Raw genomic sequence first — 22536 nt, forward strand, 5'->3', positions numbered from 1 at the left:
GGTAGTACTTTTGGGAAAACTCACCTTCTGAACATCATGAACCAGGAGAAGGTACTTCCTACTGGGGGACAGGGAGTACTTGAAGGGGCGCCAGTTTTCCTGAGGGAAAAGAACACAAGTTAATCATACATGAGAGGTGTGTTTGGGTTGAGATTGATGGTCGAGGGGCTTGTTGCATCAACCTGAATAAAAGTGCTGTTTTTATTGTTTGCTACACTTCCGCTTTGAGGTGGTGATGGTATTTCAAGACATGCTGTGTGGAAATGATTCCTTTTCCAGTATCTGTTTTGAAGGAAGTTATCATAATTTCCAAGTAGAGGAAAGAGTGTCAGAATTGATCAATCCCTCTGGCCAGGCCTAGGGACAGAATGCTGAACTCTTGAGGCTGCATCATCTTCAGATTGAGGAAAGGGTGTTGATGGGATTTGAAGATGGAGAGGAAGGACGTGACTCTCTGACGTCCATCTTACAAGACCATATTATATTGGGTCTGTCACTGAACTGAAGTGGCGAATGTCTTGCAGGCAGCAAACGATGGAGAGAGAGAAAGAGATGTTGGGAGAAATAGGAGAAAAAAAAGAGAGACAAGAAAGAGAAAAGGTGAGGAGTCTATGCCAGGAGGCGCGTAGTTACGGCCGGAGCGTTCACCTTTATGTGCTTGGAGTGCAGGACCAGGTAACAGTCACTGCTGGGAATCGGAGAGGTGCGCGGGATTCGAACCCACAACTAAGCGAATGCGAGACCAGCACGATTTCGATGACATCACTAGTGCACGCGCCATGGGAGAGCAAAAGAGAGTGAGGGAGAGCAAAAGAGAGTGAGGGAGAGAGGAGAAAGACAAAGTGAGGGGGATAGAGGAGAAAGGCAAAGAAAGAGAGCGAGGAGAAAGATAAAGAGATGCGAGAGGAGAAAGAGAGGGAGAGTGGAGAAAGACAGAAGGCGAGAGAACAAAGACAAAGAGAGAGTAGAAAGACGGAGAGAGGAGAAAGACAGAGAGGGAGAGAGAACAAAGACAGAGTGGAGAAAAACAAAGTGAGAAAGGAGGAAGACAATCAGAAGAAAAGAGAGGAGAAAGATAAAGAGGGAGAGAAGAGAAGGAGAAAGAGAGAGGGGGGGCAGGAAGGGAAAACGTGATGGAGGGAGAGTGGGGGGTGGGGGGGGCAAGGGCCTCTTCACCCGCTGAGTGGACTCGTCCAAGAAACCATTGTCAGCATTCGATTCAGCCCCCCTTCTCTCTCTCTCTCTCATGGAGAAAAATAAACTTAGTTGATAGATAAAAGGGCATGGGAGATCACTTGTGAGAAAATATTAAATGAGAATAATAAAATTAAGAAACAAGACATGAGAGAAATATTGTGTGAAATAACGGGAGAAAGGCAGGCTTGTGTTTAGTATTCTCGTGGAACAGCAAGTCAAAGGAAAATACACAAATACATAACCACATAAATGCGCGCGTACATACGCGTTTTATACACACACGCGCGCACATGCACGTGTACAAGTGGTTCCTCTTAACTTCGACGCCATAGTTCTTCTAAAAGATCCAAGACAGACGAAAAAAAAAAAAAAAATCCACTCAGGGGCACGTGTCTAAGGCAAAGACACGTGAAGAAACTGTTGTCACGTGACGTCACCCTTGGATCACGTGCATTCAAAGTACAGGGTGGTACAGAAGCCAGTTAAACTTTGTATTTTCATAATTATCATCATTATTATAATAATTATTACTATTATTAGTCGCCCATGTATTTATTATCATTATGATTGCTGTTCTTGTATATCATGTATCTTCTGTAAAACATTGATCTTTTTCAATATACTACCATTGCTATACTAGATTTGTATTTCTGATTGGCTAATACCGTTTCCTGTATATCAGCTAAATTTTGCCAATATCTGATTTGAATCTGATAAACAAAAATTCTCTTGGCGGTGTTATCCATCATTTCCCGCCTTCACACTATTGGGACTAAATAGGATACCGTTGTTGTTAGACTCGTCCATCATGATTATGGTAATCAATCAAGGCTTTGTAAGTCCAACCAAGAACTCTTGAGGCATTTGTTATAGGCGACGAAATACTCGATGTCTTTCTAATATATTTAGTGTTACCCTAACATGATTAGTATTTGTTAAATTAGTTTAATATTGTCAATATTTTTGTGTTAACCTAACATGGCCAGTCTTTATTAAATCTATTTAGTTTTATCAATATTTTTTCGTTATGATTGTGGCTCTTTTCCTGAGTCATGTTTACTTACGAAACAAAGGACAGTCGCGCTCACGCACGAGTTGTTGAGAAATAAGAAACACGACTCGAAGTTGGGAAATAAAGAACGGCTTACCATGATTTTGGAACTGACGATCGTGTTAGACGTCAGTTTATCCATGTTGAAGATACTGAGGGCTCCGTAGCTGTCCTTGTACAGGAACTCAGTGTCTGTAATACAGGAAAAATTTAGTTGGAGGTCTAATACGATAATTACATAGCTGCAAATATATCTAAAATTCCCTATATTGGGCGGTTAGAAAATCGTCTGTTTTTTGTTTTGTTATAAAGTTATGTAAAAAATTATTATGAAAGAATCTAATCATGCGACAATCCCATTTGCTAATAATAAGAAATTATTAAATAATTATGAAGCTTACGAAACAAAAACAAATATAGAGGTAAATTAATACAGATAAACAAACAAGTTCATACATAAGTAAATGAATAAGAAAATAAACTAAATAAAGATGCTTTGTACCATTCCCCCAACATAAAACAAGGAGTAGCGTTCGAGAGAGACGAAATTTCAGCCCACCTGAGATCCAGGTCCCGTTGAAGGACGCCGTCGAGAAGGTTCCATTGAGAACTTCGCCGAGCTCGATGCCGTTGGGCGTGTCTGTCAAAGACGCGGATTCCGGCAGATCTGCAGACTGTCTGTAGGGGACGGAAGGGTGCCCATCAGCATGGGAGAACGCAGAAGCGTCATTCCTGAAAGAAGTGACTGGTTGGAAAAAGGTGGAAGAGAAAGTAGAGGATACAATATAGAGCGCGTGTTTACCACACAGAACTGGCGAGGAGGTTTTCAGGCTAGCATGCGACTGGCTGGAAAAGAAAAGGCTAAAGCTTAATTTTCCAAGAACTAGAGCAAAGTTCAGAGGACATGTAGTCTGGTCCATGCTATTTTGGTGGAGAATTTAATGAGTGGGAAAAAAAACTAGGTCAAAGTTGAGCTCAAAGGCAATACAATAAATAAAATAATAAATAAATACAATAATAAAATAAGAATAAAATGAAAATAATAATAGTAATGGATAAATAAGTGAATAAAGATTAACTAAATAGAATAATAATTAAGAATTAGGGCACAAACTACAGAGGGATTCATAAAACTTATAATAATAATTGCATTTTCTTTCAATGACTGGACACCCTCAGCCTCACAGTGGCTGGCAACGGTCCCTACTCTCTGGGAAGTGGATCAGTCGCCGGTTGTCAGCTCTCTTTGTGTGAAGGTGGAGGAAAAACAAAAAAATTGATCGATTTTGGTCCTGGTCTGGAGACCGAATGCCAGCCCCTCGGGGCTGCACTTCCTGATGGAAGTGAGGGTGCTGATGGGTTTTGAAGACGGATGGTAGGGGAGACGATTCTATCTGACGTCCTTCACAGAGGACCACCACTTGCAGGTCCCTTCAGAATCGTCTGATGAATGGTTTATCATTCTTATTATTATCATTATTACTATTATCATTACTGTTACTGCTACTATTACCATTAATGTTATCGTTATCATTACTCTTATTATCATTATTGTTACCGCTATAATTACTATTATCGTTACCATCACTTTGTTCAAAATATTGACTACCCGCCCGCTTGGAGCCTCGGCATGACCCGCTCAACGAAGACGTCACCCGAGATCGACCAAATCCGGCGGTATCCGACGGAATCCGACGGAATCCGACAGAATCCGTCGGAATCCAACGTAATCTGACGAAATGAGACATAATCCTACGTCATCTGAGGGAATCCGATAAATTCCGACGTAATCTGAAGGAATCAGACAGACTCTGTCGGGATACGACACGATCCGACGTAATCCGACTAAATTCGAAGGTATCCGACGGAATACGGCAAAATCCAACGCAAGGAGTCTTGATTTACATTTCCGAGTTTGCCTCCCCCATCATAATAAACAATGGCAATATTTGTATTTGATTTGTTACAATAACGTATAACTTTATCTTACTACATACCCTAGGAAGGCGCTGCTTGAACAAATTCGAATTTTCTTAACAGTCAACTACAATTTTCTCGAGGATGCGGGGACGTTTGATTTGGCCATGCCGCTTGTGAGGGGGGAAATGTTATATTCCATTTAAAAGCTGGTTCACTGGCTAAGTTTGGAACTAATTCGATATAAAAAACTGACCTTGACCCCGAAGGAAATCGTTATATATATATATATATATATATATATATATATATATATGTATGTATGTATATATATGCAAAGTAGACCACTTGGAAAAAGAAACTAACGAAGCAGAGCGCTTTCGTATATTACATCTTCAGTGCACTTTTTGCACTGAAGATGTAATATACGAAAGCGCTCTGCTTCGTTAGTTTCTTTTTCCAAGTGGTCTACTTTGCATAAGTGAACACACGTACCCGTGTTCTTATTAGCATATATATATATATATATATATATATATATATATATATATATATATGTATGTATGTATATAACGTACATATTTTTTCCTTTTCTTTTCTATTGCGCTTCGCAAATTTACTCTAGCTGACACCCAACGACTTCATTTATGTGAGGGAGAAAGAGGACTTGGGTCCTGTGAAAGGTCAGACTTGATTCCTCATGGAAATAAACAAAGAGTAACGAAATGTGAAGAAAGTGGCCGTTGTGGCAAGATCAAACCAAACAAAGAGGACAAACACTTTGCAAAGTAAAAGGCTCAACATCCGGCATGTCATGCAAGACAAACAGGAGAACATAAAGTGGTGGGTCACCAACAACAACAATAAGTGAATGGGATGACGTGCATTCGACTATTGTCTTCAAGGATGCTCGCTGGCTGAGAGGATTAGAGCGTCACTACTTGCGGCGGAGGTCGAGATGGCGGCTGTTCGAACTCTGCCGTCAGCGATTTGAAACTAAGGGCATGGGTCATTTCATTCCACGCTATGAAGCCCTCTGTGAAGGGTACCGTCCTAGCATCCTGATTGAGGGGGGGGGGGGGGCTCGCGACGTTAAACCGATTCATTGCTAACTTAGGACCGCGGTGGCCGAGTAGACAATAGCGCCATCTATGGAAGTGGACAGCCAGTGGTTGTGGGTTCGAATCCCACTTTCGATTCAGATTCGCATCTATCCTTTAACGAAACTAGGCACGAATGCGGACTAAAGATCAGTAATCACACCACGTACCATACAGGTAAGTATGCTGGCCCCAGAGAATGTGTAGAACGTCGACATGTTTTTCCTTTTCTCTTTCCTTGATCCTTGTCCACCTTTTGGTTGCCACGGTCGACAAATAGGGACCCCTCTCCCCCCCCCCTTCACACACACCGTGGGACGAGACCTTGTCCAAGGACTTCATGCTAGCCAGTTCGTTGTCTTCATTTCTAAGTTCATTTGCTTACTGTTGTCATGCAAAGTTCAACAATGTTCGAGTGATCTGGGCACTGCCGGGAATGACATCGAACTCTTCTTGGGTAGTTTTTGTTATTCATCTATCTATATCTTTACCTATTCATCCATTTTTGTCCGACCTCCTCATTATGGACCAAAAAGTCTCTTATAGTCATGTTTGACCATCAGCTCATTGCAAGTTGGAAGGTTCCGGTCAAGAATTCTGGCTCTGATCGAAACCGCTGAAGTCGATGTCCTTTCCTGTGGGGTGTGTTATGTCCCCAACATCTACTTGGCACACAAATGTTTCATTCTCTTCAACCTTTCAGCCGTCGTCCGCTCTACGAGGTGGTTAGACATGATAGCCTTTGTCGGAGCCCGGGGATTTAAGACCGTATACCCTTACTGCCGCCATGCGTTTAATTCTTATCGGGATTCGAATCGTCAGATGTTGACGCCCTAGTCCGCTCAGCCAACAACATGCTCTTCAACAACAATCAAAATCAAAAAAGGTTTTCCAACAGCATGCCAAGCATTCTCTCAACCAAATAACACGAAAGGTACACAAACCTGTAATCATGAAAAATGTTGTACACTCTGATAATGATCTTATTTCCTCTTTTTCGTTAAGCGATGGGTGATTTTATTCACCCAAAGGAAGAATCTCCACATACTGTACAATGAAAGTGTGAAAAATACTTCCTCGTTTCCACTTTGACTGACTAGAAACCTCGAGCTTTTTCATAGAGATTTCTGTGAGGAAACGTTGGACTGTTCTCTGTGTTGCGTGAATGAGGGACTGTGTCCTTGTCCGTGGCTGATAAGAGGAGAGGGAGTAGGGGAACGGTCACTGGTCGTCAACTCTCCTTATGCGAAGTGGAAGGAAGATAGTCTGTGTGTGTGTGTGTGTGTGTGTGTGTGTGTGTGTGTGTGTGTGTGTGTGTGTGTGTGTGTGTGTGTGTGTGTGTGTGTGTGTCTTTCGATCACGTGTTGGACTCGTGATCGACAGCTATTTCCCTCTCGGAAGAGAGCTCAGAGCTCGCATGACCGATCTATGGGTAATGCTTTGACCTTACACGCACACACACCCAACTCCCCGCCCATGAGAGTTGGAGTAACGACTCGAAGCGCAGCGATACTGAAATTATTTTCAGCCCTGGACAGGATTCGAACCCGGACCGCCGTAGTGACAGTTTGGGACTCTCCCAACCGCGCCACCGAGTGTGTGTGTGTGTGTGTGTGTGTGTGTGTGTGTGTGTGTGTGTGTGTGTGTGTGTGTGTGTGTGTGTGTGTGAGAGAGAGAGAGAGAGAGAGAGAGAGAGAGAGAGAGAGAGAGAGAGAGAGAGAGAGAGAGAGAGAGAGAGAGAGAGATAGAGAGAGGGGCAGGCTGACGGGATCTGAAGACGAAGGAGAGAGGGATTTCTCTGGGGTCCGTCTTGCAGGAACCTCCACAATGAGGTACTTGCCATAGGTCTCCCTGTCCTTTGCAAGAACCTCAACTGAGAAAGTCTTCCGAAGTCAGAGAGTCTTCCGAAGTCAAAGATACTCCCGAAGTCAAAGATTCTTCCGAAGTCAAAGATTCTTCCGAAGTCAAAGATTCTTCCGAAGTCAAAGAGACTTCTGAAGTCAGACTCCCGAAGTCAAAGAGACTTCCGAGGTCAAAGAGTCTTCCGCAGTTAAAGAGACTCCCGAAGTCAAAGAGACTTCCGAACTCACCTTTTGGTAATGATGGCGCCGGCGATGGCGCCTCCGACGATGAGCATGATGGCGACGGTCCCGACCAGCAGGTTCCTCCATAGTCGGGGCCTTGCGGACGCCACCAGTTCCTGTAAGAGGAAAAACAAGTATCTTTAGTGTACAGGAAGGAAAGTAAGGAGATACGCCAGGAGGCGCTGAGTAGCTGCGGCCAAAACTGTCACCTTTGCCCTATCATGCGCTATAGGGACTGTTGGGGGCAGATAACTGTCGCTGCTGGGAATCGGAGAGAAGTGCGGGATTCGAACCCACAACTAAGCGAACTCACTTCTATTAGTGTACATATATTACTTAAAAGGGAAAACAAAACTTGGAGGCTCTTTATTGAAAATTTAATAAAAGTAAATAGACATAAAAAGAATACTTTGAATATTTAGGTACGAATGAAGCCATTCTAAACACAGACATTTTTAATACATTTTCTACAATTACAGTACATACAATAAGTCCAATAAAAGTTCTTAATATCTGAGCCCCCAAAAAATTCATAAATAGAATCAATATACTAACAGACTTGTGATTCACAACAATTACATACGAATGAATAAATGAACGAGCGAGTATACATGCATATAAACAAAAGAAGGTACAATGCATAAATGCAAAGGTCCACAACACGAATCTAGTAAATACAAATTTTGTTTAACAATAACTAACTTCTCTTATCATTTTAAGGATATACCTTCCTTACTAGATCGTAAAATTTAAGTTATATTTTTCCAAGAGTATATCCTCATGCGTTCAAGTGTCACAGGACAATCGACAATAATAAGTTTAAACTTACGACGATATTGTCAACATTCGAATGCACTGCGGGCGGTCGCGTCGGCTCCGAGCCTAAGGGTGTATTCCCTAGGTAATATTATACAATTTTAACCTTTAACTCTGTGAACGCCTTACTCGGCTTGTGTGTATATATATATATATATATATATATATATATATATATATATATATATATATATATATATATATATATATATATATATATATATATAAGTGATAGGTGGGGAAGGGTAAACGAAGATGGGCTAAGAATACATTTACTGTTCTTACGTTTCGGTTATTATAACCTTCCTCCGAGGAAGGTTATAATAACCGAAACGTAAGAACACTAAGTGTATTCTTAGCCCATCTTCGTTTACCCTTCCCCACCTATCACTCTCTCATTTGTCTTAAATAATTTATCATATATATATACATACATATATATATATACATATATATATATATACATATATATTCTTATTGCCACCAAGTAATTTTATTTAACCGAAGGACATCTCTGAGCTACAAAGAATTGGGGATTGAGTATCAATGGCGGTTAAAAATGTTATTGCCAACAACAAAATTCATTCAGTTTTAATTAATAAATCTGTGGCAAATAAAATTACCATGTTCTTCATAATAAAATTATACTAATTACATACAAATTTATTCAGCTTAAAGGAACCTTTTGCCAGTAAAATTATGTTGAAAAAAAAATCAGACTGTTCTTCAGACTGGATCCAGTATGTCACCATTATGACGTCACTCGTGTACCTTGCAACCCCGCCCTAACAGTGACGTCACTGATGACGTCAGATCGACTACTTAACCTGTCAATTAAATGTCCTGCTGGGTGGTGATCTGATCGACGTTGTGAATAAAGTGAGATTTGTAGATTATAATATAGTATTGTTGTAAAGGACAGTGAAACTATTAAGGTGGCGTCACACTAGGGTAGCGTGTTACTCGCGTTTGCTACTTCGATTGAGTAGAAACGACTTCGGTTACAATATTCTAGACTACCGTAAAATCATCTCAACAATTTGCCTAACATTCGTATTTTAGGTTTAACGTCTTTTAATGCGCCATTCAGTTTCTCACTATATGACCCAAAAGTAATTTGACATTAGGAAATTTGAAAAACAAAAGATCGTAGCCGAAGTCGTTTCTACTCAAACCAAGTAGAAAAACCAAGTAGCATGCTAGCGGGAAATCCCTAGTGTGCCACCACCTCTACTCGGCTCATGAACATCTGAAACATTTTTCATCTCAGTATTTGACTTTCTATAAAATCTAAGTGTTTTGTATTTTCCCAAACATTTCTTGGTACTAAGTCGTAGTATCACGATATTAACTAGTAAGACAGAATAAATAAACAAAGTAGAATGTAATAAGGCGAATAACAGAATAATTTTTTCTTAACAAAATTCATTAATCACGTAACAACTGCTTCAATGTACATCATCTACAAAACTAGATAAACCTCTTTCTAGTAACTTCAGTCTAGTAGTTTTCAACTTTCATTTCCTGATAGTTCATCCTCATTTGGGATTTAACTCAGTATCGCGCTAACTATTCAACATAATTACCATAAACGATATATCTATCTCATAATCATCACGATCGTCATGATAGTAAGGAACTAAATAATGTTGACACCCCTGTCTGGAAAAAAAAAAAATAATAATAATAATAATAACAGATAGACAAATAAAAAACAAACAAATAAATAAACAACATAATAAGATAAAGTAAAATAAAATATGTAAATAGGTAAACAGAATAATAAATAAACGAAAATAAATAAAAACAAAAAAATCAATATACATGTTGGAGAAGTAAATATACAACTACAAACATGGTGATTTAAGAGGAGGTTTACACTAACGGTTCGTCGAACGTGATGTGTGAACGTGTGAACGGGGTAGTTGGGGTTTAACCAACGTGTTCGACAACCAAATACCCCGTTCACACATCACTTTAAACACGTGTCTGTCGAACCGCGTTCGACGAACCGTTAGACCATGTAAACCCCCTCTAACATTCCACGGTAAATGTACGTCCGTGAGGGCTTTTGGTACTCTCTCTCTCTCATGTTTTCCATAATATCTAATCTATTTCGTATGTTCCACACAACTCTCCACATCACCCCGCCAATAAATAAGTAAATAAATAAATAAGTAAATAAATAAATAAGTAAATAAATAAATAATAATGACAATATGTGTGTGTGTGTGTTTCTGTGTGTGTGTGTGCATGTATACCTGTGTATGTATGTATATGTGTGCGTGTGTATATATATGTACGTGTGTGTGTGTTTGTGTGTATGTGCATGTACAGTATGTGTATGCATGTATACCTGTGTATGTATACATATATATGTATATATATATATATATATATATATGTGTGTGTGTGTGTGTGTGTGTGTGTGTGTGTGTGCGCGCGTGTGCGTATATGTGCATGTATGCATGTATATGTATGTGTATATATGTGTGTGTGTGTGCGTGTGTATGTATGTGTGTATACGTGTGTATACGTGTGTATGTGTGTGTGCGTGTGTGTGTGTGCGCGCGCGCGCAGGCCAAGCTTTGGGGAGGCGCCCCCAGCAAGGCCAAACCCGACGACCGGCGTCTGCTACGCGAAGAACACGATTCTTAAATGTCACACTCGCTGAGCGCCAACCACAGACAAAGGGATCCCACTTGTGCTTCCTCTTTTGGTCACTGTCTGTTTCACACAGTCTTCCTAACTCCACATGTCATCTAGACAGTGTTCTACTTCAGTGGAAAAAAAAAATCAAAGACATTTTCTGACTCTTATGTCACTGGAAGCTAAGCAAGGTAGCTGGACATGGAGGCCTGTTTGGTCCTTTCACTTTCATCTCGCAAAGCCTTTCACTCTTTGCTACTTTAAGTAACACATACTTAAATGCCAAGGTCACATCCTGAGGGGGACTGGGCATGACAGGTAAAGAATAGCAATTATTTCCTCTAGCACCTTCACTACCCAACCCTAAATAACCACCCTCACTCCCATAATACTAACAGGAACACTCAAAACCAGCTTTCTCTCCCCCCCCTCTCTCCGTGTGTGTTTGTGTGTGTGTGTGTGTGTGTGTGTGTGTGTGTGTGAACCCGAATTTTCATTTGCTCATCTCATGTTCCATGTAAGCACAAAGCCTCATACAGTATGATAAACAAACAAATAAATATTTAGATAAATAAACAAAAAATAGAATAATACACTGGACATTGTCGCCACGACCTAAGCAGTCACCTCTGTCCTCTGTGCTTGGATAGCCAAGGGGAGGTCTTCCCGGCTCAGCTGCTTCCACTTGTAAGTACTACAGTCTTTGGGTCGTAGATGAGGAAGTCTTGTATGATTCCATAAGCTTCCTCGTTTTGTAAAAATCTCGATCCGGAGAAATGTATTGACTACAGATTTGCAAAAGACACCAGACACTGTAGTACATATGAGTGGAGAGAGAGAGAGAGAGAGAGAGAGAGAGAGAGAGAGAGAGAGAGAGAGAGAGGGAGAGGGAGAGGGAGAGAGAGAGAGAGAGGGGGGGAGAGGGAGAGGGAGAGAGAGAGAGAGTAAGAGAGAGTTATGAGCGGAAACTTCAGGTCTGAAGTTTTCATTCACCTTCAACTTGGTAGAGGAAGTCTAAAATGGATCTGAGAACACAAAGGGTGCGTTATGTTGTTCTGCACATTTATTTTCACCATTAAGAAGAAGAAGAAAAAAGAAAATAACGGTCGCACAAGGTAAAAAAGAAAACGTAATGGACATGAGACCTTGAATGAAACAGAAACCAGGAAATCGTCTACAAAAACATAAATCTCTTCGAATCCATTCCATCATCCGTTAGTAAAAACACAAATGGACTGGATAGTGATCGATCAAGGTATAAGAACGCAACAACAAAAGAAAACAGTTTATGTGTAAGAGAAATGGAAAGTGGGAGGGAATGGGAGGGGAGTTGGGGGGAGAGGGAATGGGAGGGGAGTTGGGGGGAGAGGCAAAGGGGGGGAGAGGAAATGGGGGGAGAGGAAAGGGGGAGTGGGGAAGGGGATGGGGGTGGGAGACTGGGAAGTGGTAGGCGAAGGGAGGGGAATTAGCAAGCATCTGAGAGAATATTTGGAACCGAGGAAGGAGGAGGAGGAGGGGTGGAGGAGGAAGAAAAAAAAAAAAAAAAAAATCCGTGAAGACGACAGTACAAAATGGCGAATATGTGGATCATAATCGAAGAAGCTTAGGTGACGTACGTAGGAGAATTCCTCAGCTCAGCAAGAAAAAAAAAAAGGAAAATGAACGCGGACACTGGCTTCAGCAAAAGCCCCCAGACAAAAAGGGGAACGTCCTTGCGGCAAAAGACAGCCCCCCCCAGCCCCCAAAGGAACGTGGCAGTCCCTACCTAGGGCGAACACCGTTGGAAACCACGCCCTTAGATAAAGGACCGTCGTTAGACCACGCCCTTGTTCCTCTGATCTTACCTAGCAACGCTCTAGCCTTCTAGTTTCCCTATCCCGGCTCTCCCTCCTCTTCCCCTTCCTCCTCCTCCTCCTCCTCCTCTTCCTCCTCCTCCTCCTCCTCTTCCTCCTACTCGTCATGTACCGCCCAGCAACTGAATTCTATTCCGTCGCTACCAAATGATCCAAATTGACTTGAGGAAACAAGATAGTTCTGCTTTGAGACTTCTCTTCTTACCTCGCCCCCTGGTGTTCATCAACTTTACACAACCCATCAATCCATGCATCAATCAATCTTCGTGGAGACGTCTGAAACTTACTGTAGTATTCTTAAACATAAAATCTTTCCTTGTATAAATATTATATAAATCCTTGGAAGGGAAATATTTACATAAGGAATTTTTTTTTAAGAATACCACCGTAAGAATCTTACGGTGGCATTCTTAAAAAAGATTCTTTCCTTATATAAATCTTATATAATTCCTTGGAAGGGAAAGATTTTTTTAAGAATACCACCGTTAGTCCTTCCATTCATCACCCGTATAGTTCGGACCAATATCCTCCTCGAACCAGTGGTGCACTTCGTAGATCTCTTCTGCCGCAGGAGGAGGAAGGGGAGGAGGAAAAGGATGATCAGGAGGAAGAACAGAAAGATGTAGAAGAGGAGGAAAAGGAGGAGGAGGAGGAGAGGAAGAGGAGGAAGAGGAGAAGATGAAGATGGAAGAAGGGGGAAAGGGGAGGGAAGAGGAAAGGGGAGGAAGAGGAGGAGGAGGAGGAGGAGGAGGAAGAAGAAGAGAAGATGAAGATGGAAGAAGGGGGAAAGGGGAGGGAAGAGGAAAGGCGAGGAAGAGGAAGAGGAGGTGGAGGTGGAGGAGGAGGTGGAGGAGGAGGAAGAAGAGGAGGAGTAGGAGGAAGAAGAGGAGGAGTAGGAGGAAGAAAAGGAATAACATGAGAAAGAAAAGGTAGCTGAGGATGAGAAGGATAAGGATGATGATGAGGAGGAGGAGGAGGAGGAGGAAGGAGGGAGGACTGGTCAGACCTTCAACTACACACTTTATATATTCTATTCTGTCTAACGACAGGCGATTTTATTCGCCTGAAAAGTGACCAGGGTAACTGGTTAACATTTTTATACATCATCACACTCTACATTCTCTTAAAGACAAAACTCACCTTCATTCCCTACCCTCACCTTTCATCCTCTGAAGGGACGATGATGATGATTGATGGTGGTGATGGTGGTGATGATGATGGTGGTGATGGTGGTGGTGATGGTGGTGATGATGATGGTGGTGATGGTGGTGATGATGATGGTGATGATGATGGTGGTGATGATGGTGGTGATGATGATGGTGGTGATGATGATGGTGGTGATGATGATGGTGGTGATGGTGGTGATGATGATGGTGGTGATGGTGGTGATGATGATGGTGGTGATGGTGGTGATGATGATGGTGGTGATGGTGGTGATGATGATGGTGGTGATGGTGGTGATGATGATGGTGGTGATGATGATGGTGGTGATGGTGGTGATGATGATGGTGGTGATGGTGGTGATGATGGTGGTGATGGTGGTGATGATGGTGGTGATGGTGATGATGGTGATGATGGTGGTGATGATGGTGGTGATGATGGTGGTGATGATGATGATGATGATGATGATGATGATGATGATGATGATGTACGTGTCGGTCCATTTCTTGCCACCCCCCCATCTCCTCCCTCCACCCTCAAAAAAGTAAACCAATAAATACACTCAGGGTATTTCTATGTAGTTTCCTTGAAACTACCTATGATTAGAACTCATAAATCTAAACCAAAAACCGTTACAAAAAAAAAGTTGAAAAAAAAATGTAATAAGTCTAATAACATTTGTGTTTGGAGATTAGGTAATACACACTGACTAGCCCAGGTAACCGATAGGGCTAACGACCGTACGTATTTCGGTTATCACGATAACCGTTCTGATAACTGCGCTCATAACATTTACGACTGGAAGTCCGAAGGGTCTGCCGACTCTACAGGAAAGGGGCAGAGGAGGAGGAGGAGGAGGAGGAGGAGGAGGAGGAGGAGGAGGAGGAACAGGAGGAGGGGGAGGAGGATGAGAAAGAGGAGGAGGAACAGGAGGAGGGGGAGGAGGATGAGAAAGAGGAGGAGAAAGAGGAGGAGAACCAGGAGGAACAGGAGGAAGAAGAGAAGGAAAATGAAGAGAAGGAAGAACATGAAGAGGAGGAAAATGAAGAAGAGGAGGAAGAGGAGGACCAGAAGTAGGAATAGGAGGAAGTAGAAGAGGAGGAGCGGGAGGAAGAAGAAAAGGTAGAGGAAGAGGATGAAAAGGAGGAGGAGAAAGAGGAGGAGGAAGAGAAGGAGGAGGAAAAGGAGGAGGAGGAGGAGGAAGAAGAGAAAGAAGAGGACGAGGGGGAAGAGGAAGGAGGGGACCCATTGAGTAGAGTGCTACGCGTCAATGAATCGGGAATTGAAGATAATAATCTAACCAACGAGCTGTAGTTCTAGAATATTTATTGCCAAATGAGACACATTTCTATGACTCAAACTGCCGAAACGCTAAACACAATTTTCTGGCTAAATCTAAACGATTTTTATTCAGCCGAGATGGGGAGGAGGGAAGGAGGAGGACGAGGTAGAGGAGGATGAGAAGGAAGAAGAAGAGGAGGAGGAGGAGGAGGAGGAGGAGGAGGAGGAGGAGGAGGAAGCGGTGCCTAGGGCCTGCTGGCTTCTTCAAATTTGACACACTTCATAGTCTTTCTTCTGGTAAGCGCACGAAAAGGTACCGTGGTATGCAGCAAGTCTTTCGTAGGTGGAACGAGCAATCCTGGGTGTGGCATGACCTTCAACCTCCCCCCCCTCCCCCCTCCCCATCCTTGGTATCCTCTCTCTCTCATCCTCCTTCATCCTCGGAATATCTTCATCTCCTCATCAGTGGACATCCTCTTTGCCTCGTCTCCACTTCGGTGGAGGTTCGTAATGACAGTTTTCGGGTTCTTCTGGGTCCTGGAAAAAACTGTCTTCAAAATTCAAGCACCTTGAGGAAATCTGAGAAACGGCTTGAAGATCTAGTTATAACTTATGTAACCAATGTGGTTGCGCACACTGTGTGTGTGTGTGTGTGTGTGTGTGTGTGTGTGTGTGTGTGTGTGTGTGTGTGTGTGTGTGTGTGTGTGTGTGTGTGTGTGTGTGTGTGTGTGCGTGTGTGTATGTGAATGTATGAGAGTATGTGTGTGTGTGTGTGTGTGTGTGTGTGTGTGTGTGTGTGTGTGTGTGTGTGTGTGTGCGTGCGCGCGCGCATGTCTGTGTGTTTATTTTTGCTCCTTTCTAAGCATTGGATTAACATTCTTGCCCTTCACGTTAGAAAATTCCCAAAACTATGAAACGAAAGTTCCAAAATCGATCAGATTCGGGTCTCCATAAGCATTTTCTGGATATTACTTTTTTCGTTATGAATAATAGAATTTCCGAATTTTAGAGATATACTATATGAAAATTGGTCTTCTTGGATCGGGCCTAATTCATTCTGACCTGCAAGAAGAGTGCAATTGCATAACATCATATATTTCCTCTGCTTCGACAATGATCGTAATTTGGATTGAAATCAGCAGTTCTATGGTCCCTACTCGACCGGACAAAAAATTGTGACTTGAATAGAAAAAGAGAGACAAAAAGTCTTATATAATTGGATTTAAATTTAGCCCCATTAATATGTGAGCCATCTCTTTTAACAAAATCAAATATATTTCTTATCTGAACAGAATCGAATCGCTTTCGCATCGAAACAAATTCAAACCGCTTTCACATCGAAACAAAATCGATCTGCGTTCGCATCGAAACAAAATCGAATCGAGTTCTTATCTGAACGGAATTGAACAGCTTTCGTATCGAAACAGAATCGAATCGCTTTGGGTCTGAACAAGATCGAATCGAAACAGAATCGAATCGAAACAGAATCGAATCGCTTTCGTATCAAAACAAAATCGAATCGTTTTCGTATCGAAACAGAATCGAATCGCTTTCGTATCAAAACAAAATCGAATCGCTTTCGTATCGAAACAAAATCGAATCGCTTTGAATCTAAACAAGATTGAATCGCTTTCGCATCGAAACAGAATAGAATCGTTTTCATATCAAAACAGAGTCGAATTACTTTCGTATTGAAACAGAATCGAGTCGCCTTTGCATCGAAATGGAATTGAATCGCTTTCGCATCGAAACAGAATCGAATTGCTTTCGCATTGAAACAAAACTGACTCGTTTTTGCATTGAAACAATCTAATTGCTTTCGTATCAAAACAGAATCGAATCACTTTTGTATCGATGTTATGGGAAGCTGTGTATGTATAAATTATAACGAGTATGTACATCTATCTATACGTATATTTATCTATGTATATTTATATTTGTATGCAAGCACCTGGCGGAATTGCGCTAGAAGGAATTCTAAATACGCGTCGGACCTAATCCACGCCGAGTAGGCAGTCTTGTTTTTGCATAGGTTGTAAACGTACACACTGTCTCGTGTGTAGATTTTGCTTTAAATTATATATCGCGTGTGAACTTTTTTATTTGCCACCCTGAACGCACAGGAAACATCGAAACAGAACCGAATCGCTTTCGTATCGAAACAAAATCGAATCGCTTTGCAATCGAAACAAAATCGAATTGCTTTCGTATCGAAACAGAATCGAATTAATTTCGTATCGAAACAGAATTGAATCGCTTTGGCATCGAAACAAAATCGAATCGCGCACTTCAATGAACAAAACCTCACGACCATCATAACATGAAAGGGATCGGCACCCAAAGAAGAAGTGCTGCTCGGCGAGGAGCCTACGCCAGGAGGCACTGAGCAGCCCAAGTCGTCACCTTTACCCTATTATGCGTTTTAGGGACTGTTGGGCAGGTCACAGTCACTGTAGGTTCGTGTAGTACAGCTCCCCTAGGGGTCGTTCAGTCCAGCTCTCCACGGGGATCGTTCAGTAAAATTCTCCCCCAGGGGGTAATTCAGTCCAATTCTCCCCCAGGGGGTAATTCAGTCCAGTTCTCCCCCAGGGGTTGCTCAATAGAGTTATCCCAGGGATCAGTCGGTCCCTTTTTCCCAGGGGGGTCGTTCAATCCAGTTCTCTCCCCCCCCCGGGGGCCATGTAGTCCAATTCCCCCCGGGGGCCATGTAGTCCAGTTCTCCCCGGGGGTCGTTCAGTCCAGTTCTCCCCCGGGGGGTCGTGCGGACCAGTTCTACCCCACACCCCCGGGGTCTTACAGGAGGCGTCGTCGGGAGTAGGACTGCGCCCTTGGGAATCAGCCCCAGGTACCGGGGCTTCGTCGTCTAGACCGAGTTTAGCGGTTTCAAGGACCTTCAACTTTTTGCTAAACGGATTCGAACGCCGTTTACGCTAAGAACGAAAATCACCACCCACCCCTCCTCCTCCTCCTCCTCCTCTCAAATATAATTGACGTTCACATTTTCCATTATTATTATTCTATTTATTTTTCTATTTATCTATTGTTTCTATTAATTCATTGTGTATTTACTTAATTCGTTTCTTTATTTGTTTCCTTGTTTATTTATTATTTTATTTGTTAATTGGTGACAAGTGTGGTTCTCTCCGAAAATTGCATAATCTAAATTTTATTTTACTTTGTTTTATTTATATTATTTATGCATTTGTCTCTTCAGACGCTATCCGCTCTGCGAGGTGGATAGGCATGGTACCCTTCACTGGAACTCGCGTGCCCTTGTTGATGTCACATAAGAACATAAGAATGGAGAAGACTGTAAGAGACCATAAGGCTTACATTAGGTAGTTCCAAGTCCATTACCAACTATCATCCCCGTCCATAAAATTATCTAACCTTCTCTTGAGACAACTGATATTTTCAGCGCTCAGTACGTCATGGTTACTAAGTTTATTCCATTCGTTAACAAATCTGTTGATAAATCAGTTCTTGCCTATTTCCTTCTTAAACCTAAATTGGTTCAATTCAAACCCATTACAACAAGTTTTACTCTGCTGTCTTAATATGATGACCTTGCCTGCATCACCCTTGTTAAAGCCATTGACCCGAATCCTGCGCTGACTCTTGCAGGATTCGAACCACCTCGCTCTGGTTCATCTCCAGACACCAGCGCCCTGGTCTGCTTGGTCTAGTTTGATAACAATCAACATCAGACCGTGTCTCGCAAAATTATCGTTTTCCATTTAGCCAGAATGAAATCAGTGAAGTTGGACCACTTTGTTGAAGATGAAGCAAGTTTGAGTTTGGTTCATCATTGTTATCATCACTTTCTCCACTACTTTCACCACCATTACCTTATAAGAAGCGAGAAAGCTTTGTTTGGTTGTTTGTTTGTTTGCTCACAACGTCGCCGTTACACAACAACGGAGCTTTAGCAAACGGTACATAAGTCCACATGTGTCTTAGCATAATGTGAAAAAAAAAAAAATTGGGTTCCCTCTGGGGATAATATCTGGTGGGTATCTGCCTGACAACAGGACAACACCAGATATAGCTTCTACCTATTCTATGACATCCACAGTCACCACCAACAACACAGTTACAGCCACAACCATCATCATCACCATCACCACCACCTCTGTCACCATCACTGTCATCATCATCACCCACCACCACCACCACCACCATCATCACCGTAAACATTGCCATCACTAAGACTTTCACTGAGGCTTCTTGTACAGCCCAAACGGGTCTCGAGTCTAGCTGTCTAGCGCGCGGCCGCGCCCACCATACGTATGTACAGGAGACACCACTTTCACTCTCTCTGACCAGCCACAGGACCAGGCACTCCTCACTCACCCAGCCACTCTCACTCTCACTCTCACATTCTTCTGTTGCTCTCTCTCTCTCTCCCTTTCTCTCTTTCCTCCTCACTCCCTCTCCATCTCTATCCCTTTCTCTCTCTTTCATACGTATGTGTCCAAGGTCCTCTCTTTTCTGAGCTTCTTGTTACAGATATTTGTTAAGAATTGGAATGAAATTCAAGTATGACAGGGTATTGAGCCAGGAAGAGGAAGAGAAAGAGAGAGAGAGAGAGAGAGAGAGAGAGAGAGAGAGAGAGAGAGAGAGAGAGAGAGAGAGAGAGAGAGAGAGAGAGAGAGAGAGAGAGAGAGAATCTTGGAGTTCGATTCTTATATGTAATACTCGTATCAATACAACGCGCGCGCGCACGCACACACACACACACACACACACACACACACACACACACACAGTCTATTCAACTTCGTGAAGCTTTTAGCTAAGCACTTAACTGAAGCGAAAGCCATCACCTGTGCCCTAAGTGCAAGGGCATACAGGAGATATGGCAATTACCATTTCCTTTGTTACTCGCACAAGCTCTGAAACGCATCAAAGTTTTGGTGTACAATTACCTCCTGAGTCTTAGTATCTACAGTACAAAAAATAAAAAATAAATCTCACTCTCCATAATAAGCAAATCGTGAAACTTTGTCAACAGAGGGGTAATAGTTATTTTGCTCGCTCACTGGTTATCTTCAGTCTTCGTAAAGAGCCGATAGTTCGTCATATGAAAAAACAAGCATATAAATAAACAAACGAATAAATAAACAAATCAATAAATACATGCATAAATCAATTGAATAATCAATAAATAAACAAGAGTCGTTGCCTGGCTTCACGATCTCCAATTATACTTCACACTACGACAGCTGCTGCCTCCTTCTCCAATTACGATTTCTCCGACGTCGGGAAAGCGACACGTCCTCTGGTCTGTCCTTCTCCTCCTCTTCCTCCTCCTCCTTCTCTTCCTCCTCCTCCTTCTCCTCCTCCTCCTCCTCAACTTCGATGTTCGCAAGGATCAACCCAAGGATGAGGCAACATTTTCAGTGCAAGGGCCACATTCAGGAAAATAACGATTTTAAAAGGACCGTATGATATATCTAATTAAATAATCAATATCTAATATAAGAAAAATAAAGTATCTTTTCTCTGATATCTTAAAGTATAAGCTTCACATGAAACACGTTTATTTGAAAAACAAAGTAACTCGTTTTAAAGATAGAAAAAATGGCAAGAAAATTATGTTATCTGCGCATGCGTGATATCCAGCTTCGGTGATTTCAAGGTCAGTAAAATACCCTTTTAACTTCCTCCAGTGATGTCATTTAAGGTCACACGCGACCCTGCTTGACCATGATCACAGGTAAACCCTCAAAGAAAGAAAGAGAGAGAGAGAGAGAGAGAGAGAGAGAGAGAGAGAGAGAGAGAGAGAGAGAGAGAGAGAGAGAGAGAGAGAGAGAGAGACAGAGAGAGAGAGAGAGAGAGAGAGAGAGAGAGAGAGAGAGAGAGAGAGAGAGAGAGAGAGAGAGAGAGAGAGAGAGAGAGAGAGAGAGAGAGAGAGAGAGAGAGAGAGAGAGAGAGAGAGAGAGAGCGAGAGAGAGAGAGAGAGAGAGAGAGAGAGAGAGAGAGAGAGAGAGAGAGAGAGAGAGAGAGAGAGAGAGAGAGAGAGAGAGAGAGAGAGAGAGAGAGAGAGAGAGAGAGAGAGAGAGAGAGAGAGAGAGAGAGAGAGAGAGAGAGAGAGAGAGAGAGAGAGAGAGAGAGAGAGAGAGAGAGAGAGAGAGAGAGAGAGAGAGAGAGAGAGAGAGAGAGAGAGAGGGGAAAGTGGTTTCGGACCCAAAGCCGTTTCGACCGTTAGACATCGTCAGACCTTTTTATTAACCAAATCACCGAACGACCGCGAAAACATAACTACTGAAGTGCAACACGGAAGATAGAAAATTTTGCAGGAGTGATGTGGCAGAGATTGACGCAGTTATGCAACTCATGGGATAGGTTGGGAGAAGCCTACATCCAACAGTGGATACCAAATGGATGTTTGGTCAATCAAAACCCGTCTATCGAGCCCCCCGGCACGACCCAGAAGTAACTCAACAGATTGGCGTCCCAATACACGGTATCCTAAAGGTGGCGTCACACTAAGCTAGCATGCTACTTGCTTTTGCTACCTCGTTGGAGTAGAAACGACTTGGGATACAATATTCTAGACTTCGTAAGAACATCTCAGCGATATGTGGGTTTAGCCTCTCTTAGTTCGTCATTCAGCTTTGACATATGGGAATTTGAAAAACAAAAGATCGTAACAGAGGTCGTTTCCACTCAAAGGAAGTAGCAAAAGCAAGTAGCATGCTAGCGAGAAATGCCTAGTGTGACGCCACCCTAGGGGAGACAAGTTTACATCATGTGACGCTTAACATCCCGAAGCGATCACCTTTTCCCCCTGTACTCGGATAGCTGGAGCAAATGACAGTCAGCTGGTCCCTTTGGGAATCGAAACCGAGTCTGATTAGATAAGTTCGAAGCTCATTGCTCCTGGACGATGGTAAAGGTGTAGAGCCTACACCAAGAGGCGCTGAGTAGCTGCGGCCGAAGCTGTCACCTTTGCCCTATTGCGGCAGGTAACAGTCACTCCTGGGAATCGGAGAGGAATGCGGGATTCGAACCCACAACTAAGAGAAGGTGAGACCAGCACGCTTCCGATTACACCACCAGCGCAGCGAAGGAATGTTTATATGCGCGCGCACACACACACACACACACACACACACACAATTATATATATATATACATATATACATATATAATATACATATACATATATACATATATATATATTATATTTGCGTTGGTTATTACAGATATGATGACGTCATTTAGATCACTTGCGTCATTAATCTTCGACCCAGAGATACGCCGTTCGACTCCCACGCTGAAGTGAAGGGAACTACGTCTCGTGAGATGATTTCTACACAAGTTATCATACCTCCTCCACGCATAAATTGTCAACTCACGAATGTTATATATATTTATTTCAAATTACAATGAAAGAAATCAGTGCGTGGGAACAATCATAC

General features: G+C 42.5%; 1 protein-coding gene across 9 annotated transcripts in view; it reads right to left on the reverse strand.

Moving 5' to 3' along the window:
• The window catches only part of LOC143032822 (venom dipeptidyl peptidase 4-like), a 248985-nt gene that overhangs the window by 24696 nt on the left and 201753 nt on the right, over nucleotides 1-22536 (reverse strand). For 5 of the 9 annotated variants that reach the window (XM_076197903.1, XM_076197905.1, XM_076197906.1 and 2 more), the window contains 4 exons: nucleotides 7356-7465; nucleotides 2808-2980; nucleotides 2346-2440; nucleotides 25-99 (listed from right to left, as the gene is read on the reverse strand). In XM_076197903.1, the coding sequence (XP_076054018.1) occupies nucleotides 25-99; nucleotides 2346-2440; nucleotides 2808-2980; nucleotides 7356-7465 (453 nt within the window). The remainder of the gene's footprint in view (nucleotides 1-24; nucleotides 100-2345; nucleotides 2441-2807; nucleotides 2981-7355; nucleotides 7466-22536) is intronic. The other 4 variants (XM_076197907.1, XM_076197910.1, XM_076197908.1 and 1 more) reach the window with 1 other exon arrangement.

This window comes from Oratosquilla oratoria, chromosome 14, assembly GCF_046742065.1.
Source record: "Oratosquilla oratoria isolate Oo_2021 chromosome 14, ASM4674206v1, whole genome shotgun sequence".
Classification (NCBI taxonomy): domain Eukaryota; kingdom Metazoa; phylum Arthropoda; class Malacostraca; order Stomatopoda; family Squillidae; genus Oratosquilla; species Oratosquilla oratoria.